The 15,615-nt window shown below is 51.1% G+C and overlaps 6 protein-coding genes across 6 annotated transcripts; 4 read left to right on the top strand and 2 right to left on the bottom strand.

Moving 5' to 3' along the window:
* Positions 1-1,025: 1,025 nt before the first annotated feature.
* HO173_006916 (uncharacterized protein) lies at positions 1,026-1,619 on the top strand (the record flags this gene model as incomplete). The annotated part of the gene is made up of 3 exons (XM_037308822.1): positions 1,026-1,247; positions 1,319-1,481; positions 1,543-1,619. The coding sequence occupies 3 exons, from the start codon at positions 1,026-1,028 to the stop codon at positions 1,617-1,619; spliced, it is 462 nt and encodes a 153-aa protein (XP_037164367.1).
* Positions 1,620-2,409: 790 nt separating this feature from the next.
* Positions 2,410-3,614, top strand: HO173_006915 (uncharacterized protein; the record flags this gene model as incomplete). The annotated part of the gene is made up of 2 exons (XM_037308821.1): positions 2,410-3,256; positions 3,385-3,614. The coding sequence occupies 2 exons, from the start codon at positions 2,410-2,412 to the stop codon at positions 3,612-3,614; spliced, it is 1,077 nt and encodes a 358-aa protein (XP_037164366.1).
* A 643-nt stretch (positions 3,615-4,257) lies between these two features.
* HO173_006914 (uncharacterized protein) lies at positions 4,258-7,817 on the bottom strand (the record flags this gene model as incomplete). The annotated part of the gene is made up of 2 exons (XM_037308820.1): positions 4,258-7,404; positions 7,452-7,817. The coding sequence occupies 2 exons, from the start codon at positions 7,815-7,817 to the stop codon at positions 4,258-4,260; spliced, it is 3,513 nt and encodes a 1,170-aa protein (XP_037164365.1).
* A 564-nt stretch (positions 7,818-8,381) lies between these two features.
* Positions 8,382-9,115, bottom strand: HO173_006913 (uncharacterized protein; the record flags this gene model as incomplete). The annotated part of the gene is made up of 2 exons (XM_037308819.1): positions 8,382-8,947; positions 8,995-9,115. The coding sequence occupies 2 exons, from the start codon at positions 9,113-9,115 to the stop codon at positions 8,382-8,384; spliced, it is 687 nt and encodes a 228-aa protein (XP_037164364.1).
* Positions 9,116-9,389: 274 nt separating this feature from the next.
* Positions 9,390-10,932, top strand: HO173_006912 (uncharacterized protein; the record flags this gene model as incomplete). The annotated part of the gene is made up of 2 exons (XM_037308818.1): positions 9,390-9,485; positions 9,538-10,932. The coding sequence occupies 2 exons, from the start codon at positions 9,390-9,392 to the stop codon at positions 10,930-10,932; spliced, it is 1,491 nt and encodes a 496-aa protein (XP_037164363.1).
* A 1,351-nt stretch (positions 10,933-12,283) lies between these two features.
* On the top strand, positions 12,284-12,853 carry HO173_006911 (uncharacterized protein; the record flags this gene model as incomplete). The annotated part of the gene is made up of 1 exon (XM_037308817.1): positions 12,284-12,853. The coding sequence occupies one exon, from the start codon at positions 12,284-12,286 to the stop codon at positions 12,851-12,853; it is 570 nt and encodes a 189-aa protein (XP_037164362.1).
* Between the last annotated feature and the right edge of the window lie 2,762 nt (positions 12,854-15,615).

Here is a 15,615-nt window from a genome sequence, read left to right as displayed (position 1 = left end):
GGAGGAGAAATCAGCAATGGTATGGCGCACGCAATATCTCTCAAGCCATTGAAGAAGACATACGCCCAATGCCCCACTGTCCGGGTCGAAAAGTTAGATGGGTGAAGGCGTTGTGTATAGCAACGGCTACTACATGATGAGCATAGAAGCTCATACACTATCGCCTCTAGAACAAGCATAGTCGAGATATTGTAATCCTGATGAGACCACGGAGCCACCTGGGGAAAGTTCCCGAGACGCTCGTTCTGAAGGCTTTACACCCCTTGGATCATGCTCCACATCTTCAGGATTGGTGGATACTGTAGGAGATAGATGTATATCCACGGGGGTCTCCTGTGCACCCAAAATAGTGAAAAATGTGCAAGCCAGGCGACAGCTACGAGTAGAGGACTTATAGCAACAGCAGGTCACGGTGATAGCATCATAGTCACCTTTTGAACATAAGCAGCATCAAGAAGGCTATGTTGCGACTGAGAGGAGGCTGGGATTACGGTATGGTACCTTAGTTGACTGTGTGCTTGGCAGCGCTAAATAATCTACTGTTTGTAAACTGGGGATCCGATGCGATACTTCTGAAACTCTGCCAACGTAGAGTATGGCGTATGTAATAATACACTTAGTATGACCGAGTATATATAGAGGAGATTTTATATTGAGAATCCGCCGCGCTAGAATTCGAGGATCAAATATATAAAACGAATAGAAGATATTATTTCGAATCATCTATTCTATAAGGTTCGAGGAGTTATAGTTAAGCAATTCAGGTCTCCCTCGTGAAAGACTTAAAGAATTAATCTACGGGTGAAACACTGAAAATGGAGCTAATGATTATACCTGTATTGACACTTAGCGTTGGCTGAGGTTTACGAAATGATGCAAGACAAACTTTCCACACTTTCCACTTAATTCAGCTTCACCTTCTTCTCCAAATCCTAAATCCCACACATAATTCTTCGGCAACACCAATTGAACTTTTTCTCCGCTCTTACAAAACCTCCTGCTTATACAGCCTCCAAATAGCCAACATGACGAGTCGCATCCCCACTTCGACCTCAATCACAGAGTCCTCCGTCATCGCCGCCCCTCTTGCCCAGGTCTGGCACCTGATCAAGCTCCAGGACTTTCACCACTTCTGGACAAAGCTTGACAAGAGCCACCACATTAAGGGTGTCTCTCATGAGACCGACGTTGTCAAGTGGACTTTCAAGGATGGCACGGAGCAGGAGGTGAAGCAGGAAGAGCATTCGGTATGGCAGATGCCTTCTCCCACCTCCTTCCGTTCAAGATGCTGTATTGCTGACCTGGGTCTTTTTGTTAGAGTATTGACCACTTCATCACCTACTCCGTCATCTCCTCCACCCCAGCTCTCACATACTCCAGTATCATCTCCACCATCAGATGCTATGCTGTGACAACCGGACCGAGCCAGGGGTCAACTTTTGTGCAATGGTCGGCACACTTCTCCTCCGATGCCGATGCTGGTATGAATGAGCTCCTCGAGCCAGTTGCACAGCAGAATGTCAAAGCTAACATAACAAATAGGAGTCATTGAGGATGCTAAATTCAAGCGCAAGGAGGCTCTGGCTGACCTGGCCCATGCCGCCGTGGGAAATAAGTGAAAGAGATGGGAGAGAATATCAGACGCAAGGATGACGGATTGTACGATATGACGGCATGAAATAGATGACACAAATTGCTGGCAAGACTGTGCATAGGCTTTCCAACATAAGGGCACCACCAACAAGATTTGCTCGGTAATCCCTGCACCTCAGTCCAGAATCGAAACAAATTATAATGATGCTTGATCTGGGGGTCTTCGGTACTGTGGGGAAGAGGGCACATCGTAGCCCTGCTATCTCTATTTGCACATGTGGCAGCAGAGGAGCCGGACAGGCTTGTCCTTGCAATGCTCTTGCCATACCGGTTTTTGCAATTGATGCCAACTTGATGCCACTCTTTCTGGCACTCTACCAGCTCTCCAGCTTGGAAGGTGTGTCGCCTTCTTGGTGTTTGTATCGATGTGTCTACTATGAAGCCGCTATGCTTGACCTTGACACTGCTCGTGATGATGCGTCCGTCCTGGTGCCAATGTTTATCGATAAAGGCCAGCCCCTTGTATTCTAGCATTCACTTTAGCAAGGACGGCACCTTCCTAATTCACCACCATCGTTGCCAAGCAACGGTTTGTCAATTGTCAAAGGAAAGGAAAGAAATGAGCCTTTCAGAACTCAACACCTCCGTTCACGCGAGCTAGACAGGACCTCTTCATCTTCTTTAACAACACCATGCTTCTGTTAGGGCCATAGCCCACAAATAGCTTCGTTTGCACTGTCTCCCGACCTCTAGCACATCACCAAACGCTTGAAATATTTGCTCGATCGTAGTGAGCACCTCGACTCAACTCACAAGATGCCTCCTCTTTCAGTCCTTATCAGCGACGGTGACCCGTCAGACGCTTTTCACGATCAGTTCTCTACTATCATCCGCCTTGAGTCACGTCTTCAGGGGGATTATTCAGAAGATGTGAGCGGACCAGCCCACCAACGCTGGGTCGTGAAGCACCTGACCGAAGTGGCCCGAGCTCAGGGTTTCCCTATGCAATTAACTACACAGGCAACGGCATTCAATGTGCACGCTGGAGAGTTCATCACGCCTCCGCCGGCACAGACAACGATATTCGGTCACTCCGGATATACTACACCTTGGCACGAGAACTTCAATCTTGCCGACCAAGGGGTCTTTGACTCCTCTGGCCCTTATTACCCGGCTGCACAGAACATCGCATTCCATCGTCTCTCACGTCCTCCAAGCCCCTATCACCCCTTCGATCCTGCTGAGCGAGCAGCATATCGTGCGATAGTGAGAGCACAACTACTCCAAAGCAGTGGCCAGCGCGTAGAGAGTCAGCCTCACGCATCAAGTGAATGTTTCGACCATACCTCGGATTCATTCATCCGTTCAAGTGACAACCCTCCGCGTTCTGAACCTCCCACCACACCTCCCAACAACTTCTCGGGTGTCCGATCTCCTTTTACCCCTCCCAACCAATCACCCAGACTTCGTGGTCAAACAGCACCACCAGAGTCTCCGGAGTCTCTGTCCGATCTCTTCGCCAACACCACAATACGCGCTAGTACCGAACCTATTGCTAAGTCTAGAATGGGGTCCCTCACGGCACCCGACTGTTACAAATCCATCGAGGTCTATGCCATTGACGTTCAAACCGGAGACTACATTCAGTCCGTTAAGAATCCAGGTACGCAACGCGGAATGCTTTCTTCCCCATCACTAGCACTCTCACTCCATTCACTCCTTTCACTCAGCTTCATCGTATCATCTACACAACCCCGTGAAAACCACAACTGATCACTAACTCTCCAGCAGGCGAAGTGATGGACCACTATCCCTGCGAGGACCTCGACCATGAGCCCATCGGCGAGAACGAAGCTCGGCCCGTCAGCCCCAACGGCGGTCTCCGTATCCAATTCAAGGGCGCAGACGGCTCGACTCGTACCAAGGTCTTCAAGGGGCTCGACAAGGTGCGGGTTCTACGTCAGGTTGCAAAGGAGAAAGATGATGAGGAGAAGGAGGTCAAGAAGGAGGAGAGTCAGTGAGCCGTATCGAGATCAATCGTGAGAGCTGCGGGATGAGAATGGCAAATTGGGGGGGAGAACAGGCGGCTGTGGACGATCGATCGATCAATGCTGCGAACATGCCGGCTTTCTTAGAAGCAAAATGCAGTCACGACAGATTAGAACGAATGATGAAAGCTACTGGATAGATAGATAGTAACTGCAATTCTCTCTATTGAAAACGTCTAATGTACAGGTGCATGCCCTCACGTAGGTTCCTGTCTGTGTGGACTCAATGATATCTCAATCTTGTGAATCGCTCATCCTCACATGACTGCCGAGAATAAACAGCCAGAGACACCGTCACAGCTCTTCCCCTTCTTCTCAAGATGATGACAGCGCCAGGCCTGTCAAGATATCCATCCCTCGGTCTGCATGATCTCACCGTCCTCGATCCAACCATCGCTCATGTCCGCCAGGGAAAAAGAACACCAATCCACCTCACATACAAAAAAGGCGCCAGACGGACGGCACAAGAATGGGAAAAAATTCGTTCACGAAGGCGAAGGCGGAGGCGCAAACCCATAATGCCATCGACTTCAGTAGCAATCATACCTCCTGCACTGGAAAAGTTCCCTCCTTCATTCATTCATTTATTCATTTATTCACTCACTCAATCATTCCATCAATAAAGCCCACCCCTCCAGCCCTCCACAAACCTAGTCACCTCGCCCAAACTCTTCTTGCAAAGCGCGCACGCGACCTCGGCCCTCCGCGCCGCCTGCCTGGCCTCCTCGAGCGCCTTCTCCGCGTTGCGCGCCTGCGTGATGCCCTCGACCATGATACTGCCGAGCTGGAGCAACTTCTCCTTCTTCGGCGAGGAGCGCTCCTTGCGCGAGAGGTCCAGGAGTTCCATGGCCAGGTGGGTGGAGGTGGACGTTTCGGTGGGGCTGGGCGAGAAGAGGGAGGGGGTTGCTGGGGTGGCGGGGCGGGTTGCGGTGGAAGGGCGGGGAGTACCGGCGGCGGAGCGGGCGATGGAGGCGAGGGTTGGGCGGTGGATGGGGTGGACGTCTGATATTGGTGGGAAGGGACTGCCGGAGGCGTTGACAGTGGACTTAAATTTGGGTTTTTTGCTGGATTTGAGGGGCTCGTTTTCGGAGGAACGCTTGTGGAAGAGACCGCGCAAGATCGAAAGGCTGCCTTTGGAGGCGGATGCTTGAGATTTGCTGGACCCGCGAGCGGTGGAATCGCGCTTGGAGGCGTGGTTGGAGAGGTCGAGCTGGGACGTGCCGTGGCCGCGAAGAGAGCCCAGATCGTTTTGACGACGAGCGAAGTCCTGAGGCTCGTCTTTGGGTGGAGTTGGCGGTCCGTTGTCTGCCGTCAGGGGCGACACCGGAGAATTCTTGGCCGTGGTGAAATCGGGGTGGGCCATACGGGAAGAGCTACGTGGTGGATGGCTGCCAGAGTCGAAGGTGTCCTCCAGGGGACGCTGCTCAGGAGTCGAGGGTAAGTAGGTAATAGATGTATCATCGTCCTTGTCTTTGGGCTCCTTTGCGGAATCTTTAGCTGCAGTCGCGGTATCTTCAAAGGGGCTCGCTTCGTCTATGAGCTCGTAATCGGTCTGAACGCCATTCCCAATGTGAGGGCCCTTCGGGAGGAGCCCGTCTTTAGGCTCCTTTGCGAATTCATAAGCTGCAATCGTAGTATTCCCGAAGGGACTGCTCGCTTCGTTCGAGATCTTGTAATCGGGCTGAATACCATTCTCGACATGAGTGCCAATGGGCAAGAATGCAGTAGCAACGGGTGTCTTATCATTCGAAAACCCAATATTCTCAAGGGGAGGGATCCAGGTCTCCCCCCCAGCTGCAATTGACTCTTGATCATCGACATCATTTCGTTTATCAGGGCTTGCCTGAAGCTGTGAACGTGCATCGAAAAATGGGTCATTGAATGATGTACCGGTAGAAGAGCCTTTGGCAGATACATCTGTGCTTTCATGATTTAGGCGCGGTGTCAGCTTGTGAGAGCCATTAATTAGATGGTCAATGGCGGGTGAGATCCTGCCGAGATCTGCACTCTTCACTTTCTTCTCCCTAGCTTTGGTATCGATTAGACCAGTACGAGAGTCCCGGTGAGAGAGGCCTTGGCTGGAAGAGGGGCGGTCTTGCTGATTCTTTTTCATCATAGTACGGTCGAGCTCTTTGCTCATCTTCTTGTTGAGCGGAATCTTCTCTCTCTTGGTATCAGGACCCATGATAAATCGTTCGGCAGACGGTGAGATCTTCAGAGTTGGGCCGAACTCAGGCGAAGCAGTGGACAGACGCTTGAGCTTGTAAGCGTGCTGAGGAGACTCTTCGATAGCTTCCAGAATATGTGCACCATAATTGTCGACTAAAGCTTGGGTAGGATGACCCGCCGAATACGTCTGATTGAGGTACTTTGCCGTGTCCGAGGATGAATCAAATGATGTCTGATCGAGGTCCTTGACCATGTCTAAGGATGGACGTTCCTCAAAAATGGCAAATTCATTGCGAACTTCCTTCTTCACTCGGCTGACCTCAACTTTGTTCAGGTCCGTCACCTCGGCTTTGCCGCTGGTTTGTCTTGGCATGTTCGACACCAGTTGACGAGGCACAGGGATAGAGCTCTTGGTTGCGGGTCCTTCGAGGGGAGCCTTCTCAGCAGACTTGCCATGCTCGCTCCTAGGAATAGCGGGTGCCGGACGGCTTGGTATTGTCTGGCTTAAAGATGCAGTGGGAAGAGGTGGAGTCGGTTCTCGGAACTCGCTTCGAATGCTGCCGCGACTGCTTGGGCGACGAGGATGAGTCGGGCGTCGGCTACCAGCTACAAATTGCGCTGGGGCTCGATTGCCACCAATTGGCTCCTTGGATGGATTGGTGCGAAGCGGGTGCGGGACAGGCTTTGCGGGTGGTGTTTGGGAACGAGGGGCTTGGGCTCGATTGCCACCAACTGACTCCCTAGATGGATTGGTTCGAAGCGGGTGCGGCGGTGTTAGGGAACGACGGGCTTGGGCCTCTTTGCGGGCGCGTAAGCTATCTCGTCGGGTGGCGCCCAAGGCGGGCTCTGGAATTGCGGTAAAGTCTGTAAAGCCGACGACCTTGTTCTGACCGTCTTTGACCAGCTGACCAGCAGAGAGACGAGCACGAAGCGAGGAAGTGCGCGTCTGGCGAGGTTCGATTGCAGGTCTTGACTCTTGTGCTGACTTCTCGACAGCTGCCGCTCCAGCGGAAAGAATGGAAGGAGATTTGGATGTTTTCCGTGGAGATTTCGCAGGCACAACCGGTCCGGAATCATAGACCCCATCTCGGAAAGGGTCGTCGATGTGGGTGTTCAGGGCAGCCGTGTCCTTGTTGGCGTTTTCAAGATCGCCAAGATTTGGCGAAGAGATCTCCTTGCGAGGGATCTTGTACATCACTGAGTACCTAGAGACGGGAAGCTGCTCCTCGTCTGGGACTTGACGAAGGGTATTGCCAAGAATAGGATATCTCTCCTTCTGGTCTGACACCGCTTGCTGTGTTAACTGCGAGCCAGTCTCGCGCATCATCTCCTGGAGAGTTCCAGGACTCGTGGGCCGCTTTGGATAAAGGACTGGCCAGTCTTCTTCATGCACGGCCATACCAGGAGGTGAGCGACGGCGAAGAGGCTTGTCGCTAGCGTCGATGAGGGTTTTGGACTCAACGAGTTCACCAGGGTAGGAGGTTTGACCTGTGGGAGGATTGGGAAGAGGCTTATCCGTGGGTGAGACCTTTGGCGGCTGCGTCTTTATTGACGGGGGAGTGTCTAAGACTCTACTGTAAGATGGTGTAGCAAGCTAATGAGGTTAGCAACGTGTCTGGTGAAATCCGAAGGACGACGTACTTTGTCTGGGAAGCTGATCGTTTTGGATGTCTTGGGAGGCCCTTCTTTCTTGGAGCGAGGTGTGCCATCACCTGTACGGCGGAAACCGACGCGTTTAGCGGCCGACTTCATCCACGCATTACTACTCTCTGCCTTGCTAGACTTTGTTGCTGGTACAGGTGTAATGCCATCTGTTGCAACGGACTGTAAGGAAGAAGAGAAGGTTGGTGTCATGAAGTGTGGTGATTTGGGTTTCCCCGAGCTCTCTTTCTCGGCAGGTTTTTTCACTGAGATTGGCGAATCAAGGGACTGATATCCCATGGAAGACGTCGATTGACGCTTCATGGTGTTGCCGGCTCGTGCTGTGATGTCGGTCAAGGTCCCCATGTTGTATGGAGGCATGAAGGTTTTGAAGTGCGTGCAGAATGATTTCAAAGGTGTTTAGGCCAAGCGTGTGTCGAGATCTTACGAGTAAGTTGCAGTATGAGAAAGGAGTTCGGCTGGTGTGGAAGGTAAACAACCCGAGTCAAGGTGGAGACGCGCCGGATGTACACTCACTCAGTCATGGCCGCTCAACACAAATGATCAGCCTTACCAGATACACGTACATTCTTTCTTAATGACATGCGAGTGGCAAGGTGTCAGCATGGGTAGCAGTCGGAATGGGTAGAAATCTTCTAAACTTCGGTCAAGACAGCATCAGCGAGGAAGTTTCTGAGCTGTCTAGAGCTCTTTCTGGGGAACTTCAATCATAGCCAGTTCGATGCTCAAAGTCGACGTGAGAACGAGGGGGTTTGGCGACTCAGACTGCCGCTTTCTTTGAGGTTGCACGGCTAAATTGCTAGCAATGATATGCCTGCCATATTGACCCGAGTGCTCCAGGTGATGGATATTGGCCTCTCTCTCCGTATAAGCAACCCTGTGAATGCCTACCGTATATATCATAAATCTTTATCCGCTCCTCATCTCCACGTCGTCCCTATGATCCACAGAACCAAGCTTCCTTTTGCTTGTACTTGCAACAGGAACATCCCCGTCACCACTTCCAAACTCGCTGATCTCCCATTCCACTTTTGTGCGGCCATCTGAACTAGTTTCCCGCCCTCTTCTCCTTTTGATCCTCCCCAGCTCGCTTCCCTGGATCATCTCCTCGAACCAAGGAGTGCCCCGTACTTCACGACCTTGACCTAGGTTGGCCACCTGTCTTGATCCACCAGCAGCCATCTGTGCCATCTCGTTATCCTCGCTTCCTAGACCCCGCAGAAGTCCTGCATCCTCCAAACGCTCCATGCTGTCTCGCCTAAGACTTCCAATGTTCATGTAGATCCACTCTGCTTCCTCCGGAGTCTCTTCACTCCAATGGCTGATAGAAGTACCGCAAAGCCCACAGAAATGCCGCTTACTACGTGGGGCATGATGTGGAGTGAACACACGTCTAATGGTGCTGGGAGCTTCATCTGGGAAGAAGGCGTAGGTGGTACTGTGGATTTGAGCTAACGGAACGCGAAGGGAAAGAGCTTTACACCGTAAGTACAATGACCGTAGCCTATCAATGATAACATACTATGCTCTGCTCTATCATCATAGAGCACTTGTAGATTTTCGAGCGAATTCGATGGGACTTGGATGAAGTAGTGATTTCGGCCACAGGAGCAAGCCCCACTGAGAGGCGTTCTTTCATCCATGACTGTCATAGACCAGAGTAATCAATGATGGTATTGAGCGGAGCATCAATGCGGTTGTAGATGAGATGACTTCGAGGGGGAAAAGGTGTTGGTCAAAGTGACGTTTCAACCCGCGGAATCGTTCCGCGTCTTATGGCTTTCTTGCGAATAGCTTCATGTTTCCTGTAGTCTGACTTTCAACTTAACCATCGAGGCCTCCCACGAGCTTGCAAGATTCATGGTTTGAATCGGCGTACACAGTCCTTACCTTTGTGGTGGGAAGAAGTAAGCCACTATGGCGCAGAGCTACAAAACGCTGAAGGAGAACTTCGTCTCCAACCTGTCTGGGGGAACCGTCTCCGAGATCAATTGGGTGACAGCTGTCGCTCCAGTGAGTCTCACACGATGTCACACTGATTTCTACAGCTAACATAAAGCTTTAGGCCGCATATCTACTATGGGCAGCCCTCCAGTCGCGTCAAGGCTACTTCTTGGAGTACGGTCCGCCAGCTTTCCTCACAGATTTGCTGCTCAATGTTGGAGGTATACTGCTCGCCCTGACAATGTACTCCTCGAATGCTATTCTACTCAATACGCTCCTGGTGTCTCCCGCCGTCCTTCTCTGCGTCCTACCCTCTACAACCAACTACCGCAAGAGAGCCTCGAAGCCTCTTGCGAACAAGCCAGCGGAGTCTACAGGCGCGAAGGAGGAGCTTGATCCGCTGCCCATACGACCGTTTATCACGATCTATAGAGGAGGCATGATAGTGGTTACATGTTTAGCAATACTTGCGGTGGATTTTAGAATCTTCCCCAGACGATTTGCGAAAGTCGAGACTTGGGGAACATCTCTGATGGATGTTGGCGTAGGTTCCTTCGTGTTTTCTGCTGGATTGGTTTCTGCTAGACCGGTTCTACAAGCTCGTTTTGCAGGCATGAAATCTTCTTTCCGCTCGCAGCTCCAATCTGCTTTCCGGGCATCGCTACCTCTGCTCGTCTTGGGATTCATTCGACTGTACAGCGTCAAAGGTCTGGATTATGCCGAGCATGTCACAGAGTACGGTGTACATTGGAACTTCTTCTTCACTCTGGCCTTCCTGCCACCATTCGTAGCTATCCTACAATCTGTGTCTGCATTGGTACCTTACACGGGATTGGTGTCAATCCTTATAAGCGGCCTTTATCAAACACTCCTTGAGTGCACCCGGCTCAAAGCTTTCATCCTCACAGCTCCCAGGACGGACTTTATGAGTCAGAACCGAGAGGGAGTGTTCTCTTTCTGGGGCTGCGTAGCCATCTTCTTGGCAGGTCAAGCACTCGGCTTTGATGTACTGCCGCGCAATCCGAGTCAGACTTCAGCCACAGACTCGGACTGGCAGCAGAGAAAGCGACTGCTCAAACGTCTGGCGGTGTGGTCAGCTGTATGGGTCTCTTTATTCTATTCAGTGACTTCTTACAACATAGGCTTTGCTTTCCAGGTTTCACGCCGTCTTGCTAACCAACCGTATGTCTTCTGGGTGTCAGCCTTCAATTGCGCCCAAATCACGGTCTTTTGCCTCGTTGAGACGGCGTTCTTTCCTGGTGTCTACAAGGCAGCGAATCGAACATTGGAACGAAGGGAATGTGAGAAAGCCACTAGCCGAGTACTGAGAGCTTTCAACCGGAATGGACTCGCTATATTCCTGTTAGCAAATCTTCTGACGGGGCTGGTCAATCTGACACTTGATACCCTAAGCATGAGCAGAATAGGAGCTATGGTTGTGCTCGTAGGGTACGCAGCTCTGCTCACGGCTGTTGCTGTAGGGCTCGATGCTTGGAACCTGTCGATCAAGCTGTGAACGATGCTGTTCATCACTTTAGAGTGCGGTTGCTTCTTCAAGAAACCTTCGTTCCTGGGATAGATCGCTCAAGCGCACCACAAGTCAATGAGTCTTTTCCATTTAAATGCGCAAATGCAAAATACTTCAGCATGAGTCGTGAGCGTTATATGGGGAAAGAGTCCCCACCATATGATCTTCTCAAGCTGTTATCCTGTACTCTAAAGTGACAACAACGCATTCACCTCATTGGGTTCGCCGATTCCAGGACCACCAATCCAACAGCGATTCGGTTTAACTTCAAGGCAAGCATACAATAAGGTTCGCAATCGGAAGCAAACATGGACTTTCCCCCGCAAGTCGAGGCTACACCCGTAAAGCCTAGAGGAAGCACTCCGCTCAGAAGTAATTTACATTTTCGATACGCCCAAGGAAATGCTCCGCAAGATTCTTCTCTTAAGTGCACCGCATCAGGCATCTCTCTCTCTCGCTGGTGCATCACAATGAAAGATTGCGGTCAGTTGCCTGGCGTGAGCGGGCAGCGGAGAAATCCCCATGGTCGACGACTGCCACAGAACGTCATTCCCAGCTAGGACTCCGTGCGATCGGATGGGGATCCTGTGGCATTGTCTATGAACAGCATGAAACCAGTTATGTATTGAAAAAGCGATCAACAATGGAGCTCTTGCGGACGATTGTCGGATGTGGAATGATTCAATCATGCATAGGACGGTCGAAGAAGCTTTTGCGCGCTATGTTAAGCGGGTCGGGCGACCGTTGCTTGTACATGTGCTGCGTTGTCCTGGCTACATTAGTAAGGAAGACTAGAGGTGGTGGGCGGTCAATGAGCGCCTGTCCCCGAGGGAATATGGTTATCCAGAGAACTTGCTGCGCTCGGAGCGCATTCCTCCTGTTCACCTGACTGCGAGGCATGCACTCATCAATCAGTACTCCCCAGAGAGATTGGGAGTAGACGTAATATTTCAGGATAGCAACAAGGACCGTCTTATAAGGCTGTACATGGGTAGACGGCGGCACTATCATCCATATCAAGGAAAAGGTGGACTATTTTCGTCTACGGAACTTTAAGCTGTGCCTGGATCCATTGGAGGACTTGGAACTCGATACTCCAATCTATGCCCTTCAGATGGCGGATGCTCTGGCCATCAATTACTGGTAGGCACGAGTCGACTCAGCAGATATCGATTTTGTTCTTGGTGGAGCCCCTTGTCTTGCGCAGGAGCCGCTCCCTGCCGTCGCAGGATCAAAAAAGTTGAAAGAGAACTCCTCTACGGATGTGGATGCGGTACAGTGCCAGGCCACTACTACTCATGTGTGGCTGCTCGACTCCAACCAATGCAAGCTAATTTCTATGGATCAGCAGGGGGTCGATCAAGCCGTCAAGCGATTCGTCGACAACGATCCACATTCCCCACGCCCGTTTGCTGCCACGGGGAGTACCGATAAGGGGTTTCGGAAAATGTTTGCAAGAAGGTACTTGGAGACTAGTGGAAGCATCATTGGCGCCGATCAGGGATACCGGGCGCTGCCCAACAATTTCATCGGAAAAGTCGTGGAGACTATATGCATGTACGCCTGGAAAGTAAAGCGGAAGCAGCCAAATGATCGGATGTATACTCCGAATACGAAACGGCAGCAATCATCGACTAAACCCAAGAACGACATTCTAACCGTGATGCTCACTAATCCCGATGCTTTGCCAAGACCCTCTCCCCTTACTCTCATCCTTATTCGCGTCTCGTTCCTACACTTTCACGTCGGCCCGCGGAAGGACGCCCTTCTTCTCGTCATCATTGCTGGAGGCATAGCTCGAGGCCGTGGTCGTGCTAGAAGATCTGCGTTTCGTGGTGGCGTCTTTGATCTCATCTTCGGTTGGCATTGCTTCATCTCCAACGTGGGCATGGATAAGAGGGTTACTTGACTCAGTGGTGGCTCGTGCGGAGGATGGTGGGATGTAGGCCTTAGCAGGCAGAAGCGGGATCGATTGCGAGGAGCTGCTCCTCTCGGGGAGGTGTCTGGAGGGGAGTGACATGGCTAACGCAGTCTGCAATAGGTATATGTTTCTAGCTGGCGATTGAAGTTGCGTTTCGGCCGTAGTAGAGGATATGTGCGTTGGTCAACATATGGCCCGTCCATACTGGCTTCGATGTCCTTTTGACCTGTGCTGGATTGAGATTAAAGGATGTACTGTTGGGACTGATTGTGGCTGTGGGTGTTTCGGGCATAAGCACGACTGTTTGTGCGGCAGGATTCGCTCCGCTCCTTCTGTTTCATCAATACTTACTTACATAGTGTGATAAGTTTCGGCTAGGCTCGCCATCGGCTAAGGTACTAGAATATGCATTACTTTACTCTAACTCCGTACTCGCTCTATCTAAAATGACACATTTTGTCAAGAAAACATGATCTGTGAAAAGCAACGACGATGGTCGTCGTATCCTTCGATGCTCGTCTACAATTGAGCTTGACCTTGAGCTTGAGCTTGACCTTCAACACATTAGCACGCCGATTCTATCCTGTTCTGACTCTCCACATTTCTCCTTTTGCCTCGAGCATCACCAATCAGATGTCAGACGCCTTCAGACCTTGATGCTAGCCGCACTTGGTCAGCCCCGACTGCACCTCAGAACGCAGGAGGTCGCAGGAGGTCAACGATCGGCAGGTGCTAGGTAGAAGGGAGCAGAGCAAAGGATTGCGCAGCTTTAGTGAATCGGCTGTCGCAAGCTCGTTGTCGCAGAGTCGAAAGAAAAAGACATGGAGGGAAAGGGAGGAGAGTTCAAAGCACTACAGTAGTGAACTGCGAACTGACGGTGTTGAAGTTTGGTCCTGACTCCTGCATATGCAATTGGCTAGGACTACCTAAGGAGGCTCTGCTGCTCCGCTGATACCTCCGCACGTTTCCGAGCTAAGAGCAAACTAAGGGACTACGTAAGGGGCAGTAAGGTACTAGTACTTTAGTATGATACCGGTATAGTACGGTACCTAACATCTAGCAAGCAACCTAAGTCTTCTCACTCATCTCACTCATCTCACTCTTCTCACTCTCATCCAACTCTCTTCCCCAGCCCTTATGCGACATATGCGCCATGACGGACATCACATTTGGATTTTATTTTTTAAATAACTTACCCTGCACCAGCCTGCATGATTGCATCTCACTTTCTCTAGCAGCTTATGCAAGAACCCGCGAATCCGAAAACCGAAAACCAGCCAAAAAGACCACACATTATGATCATTCAAACAAGTGCCCGTTGACATTCACCATCAGGTACAAGGTACAAAGGCACAAGGTTCAATCTGCCCAATTTGATTTGCCCATGTTACTTGCTACTTACTACGTACATTCGAACAAGGTTCCAGTCGCCCTACGACACGATAGCGGAGTCTGCGGGAAAGGAAAAAAAAAACGCTATGACACGATATGACATGACTCTCAGAGCATTCGCACCATCAGGCCATCACCGACGAACAATGGTTGAGCTCTTGATACGTCTTTCGCTCCTGAGGTCTATGTAGCTATGCCCTACACAACCTTATCGACTACGCTGGACCTGATCTGAGACAGGAAACGGCGGCAACGACTGATGCCGGACATCCATAAGGAACCGAGTGAGGCCGACAGCATCAGATGATCAGATGGGAATCATTGGATACATGCACCTCCAATCAGCTACTTCCGGCAGCTAGAACACTAGAACATGAACTAGAGCAACCTTCCATTCATGATACGAGCACTCGCAGATTCACAGCTACTCACAGCTTTGATATCGATGCGGGAGACGGGGACAACGCAGGGACCCTTACGGGAGTTGGCAAGCTCTTCCCTGCAACCAATCTTCTCAAACATGTCATTTTCTAATGCTCATACGCATTCTTCCTCTGTTTGCCTTGGCTCGCCCTCTCCATCATGAGTCCGCTCAGATATAAATCGAGGAAAGACTCCACATGCCATAACCGCTCCTCTGACTATCCACCATCTCCTCCTCCACCTTCTCCAAAATATAGCGTCCTACTATATACCCTTCTGGCAATTGCTCCTTCCATCTTCTCTGTCGTCTACCGCATGTACACTACTTTCCATGCTTCCAGTATATTTCGGCCAGCTGCATCCTTGAGCTATCCGCCGTCGCCTCATAGCTCCGCAGAAGCTCGTTCGCCTCGTCGTTATCTCCACTATCGCCACGCTCCTCGAGTCTATATATTGCCTGAGAGCCCCGGTCTCGACATCCTCGCTCGAACATCTACAATCCTCCCACTCACTCCACAAGTCCGGCGCCGGGTGAGTTCTTGACATGGGCATCCTATACATCCATGGAATGCTGACGTTACGTTCAGCTTCCACATCGTCCCTCATCATTATACTCGGTTCACAAGGCCCTTTAACACCTGCACCCAAGACTACTTCACTTCAATCATGCGTACCTCTTCAACCTCCGGACCCGTCAACATGTGTCGCCTCCTGATCCACAAGTACTCATGCGGACACTCCAAGACGGACGTCGCGCCTTGCGCTGGGCATAGGGGTGGAAGTTGCTCGGGGACGACCGAAAAGACGGTCTCTCATAAAGAGAAATGCGCTCGCTGCGGTAAATGTTGGTTTCCAGACATGCAGTCAAAGCGACGGCGTGCTAACAGACACATAGGACTCGGCTGCGAGAGCTCTTGAACGTTTCACGCCACCGG

This window comes from Letharia columbiana, assembly GCF_014066305.1.
Source record: "Letharia columbiana isolate WasteWater2 chromosome Unknown Sc0000021_s0, whole genome shotgun sequence".
NCBI classification, from domain to species: Eukaryota; Fungi; Ascomycota; class Lecanoromycetes; order Lecanorales; family Parmeliaceae; genus Letharia; species Letharia columbiana.
Note: the sequence above shows the minus strand (reverse complement) of the source record. Positions and strands in the feature narration are given on the sequence as shown.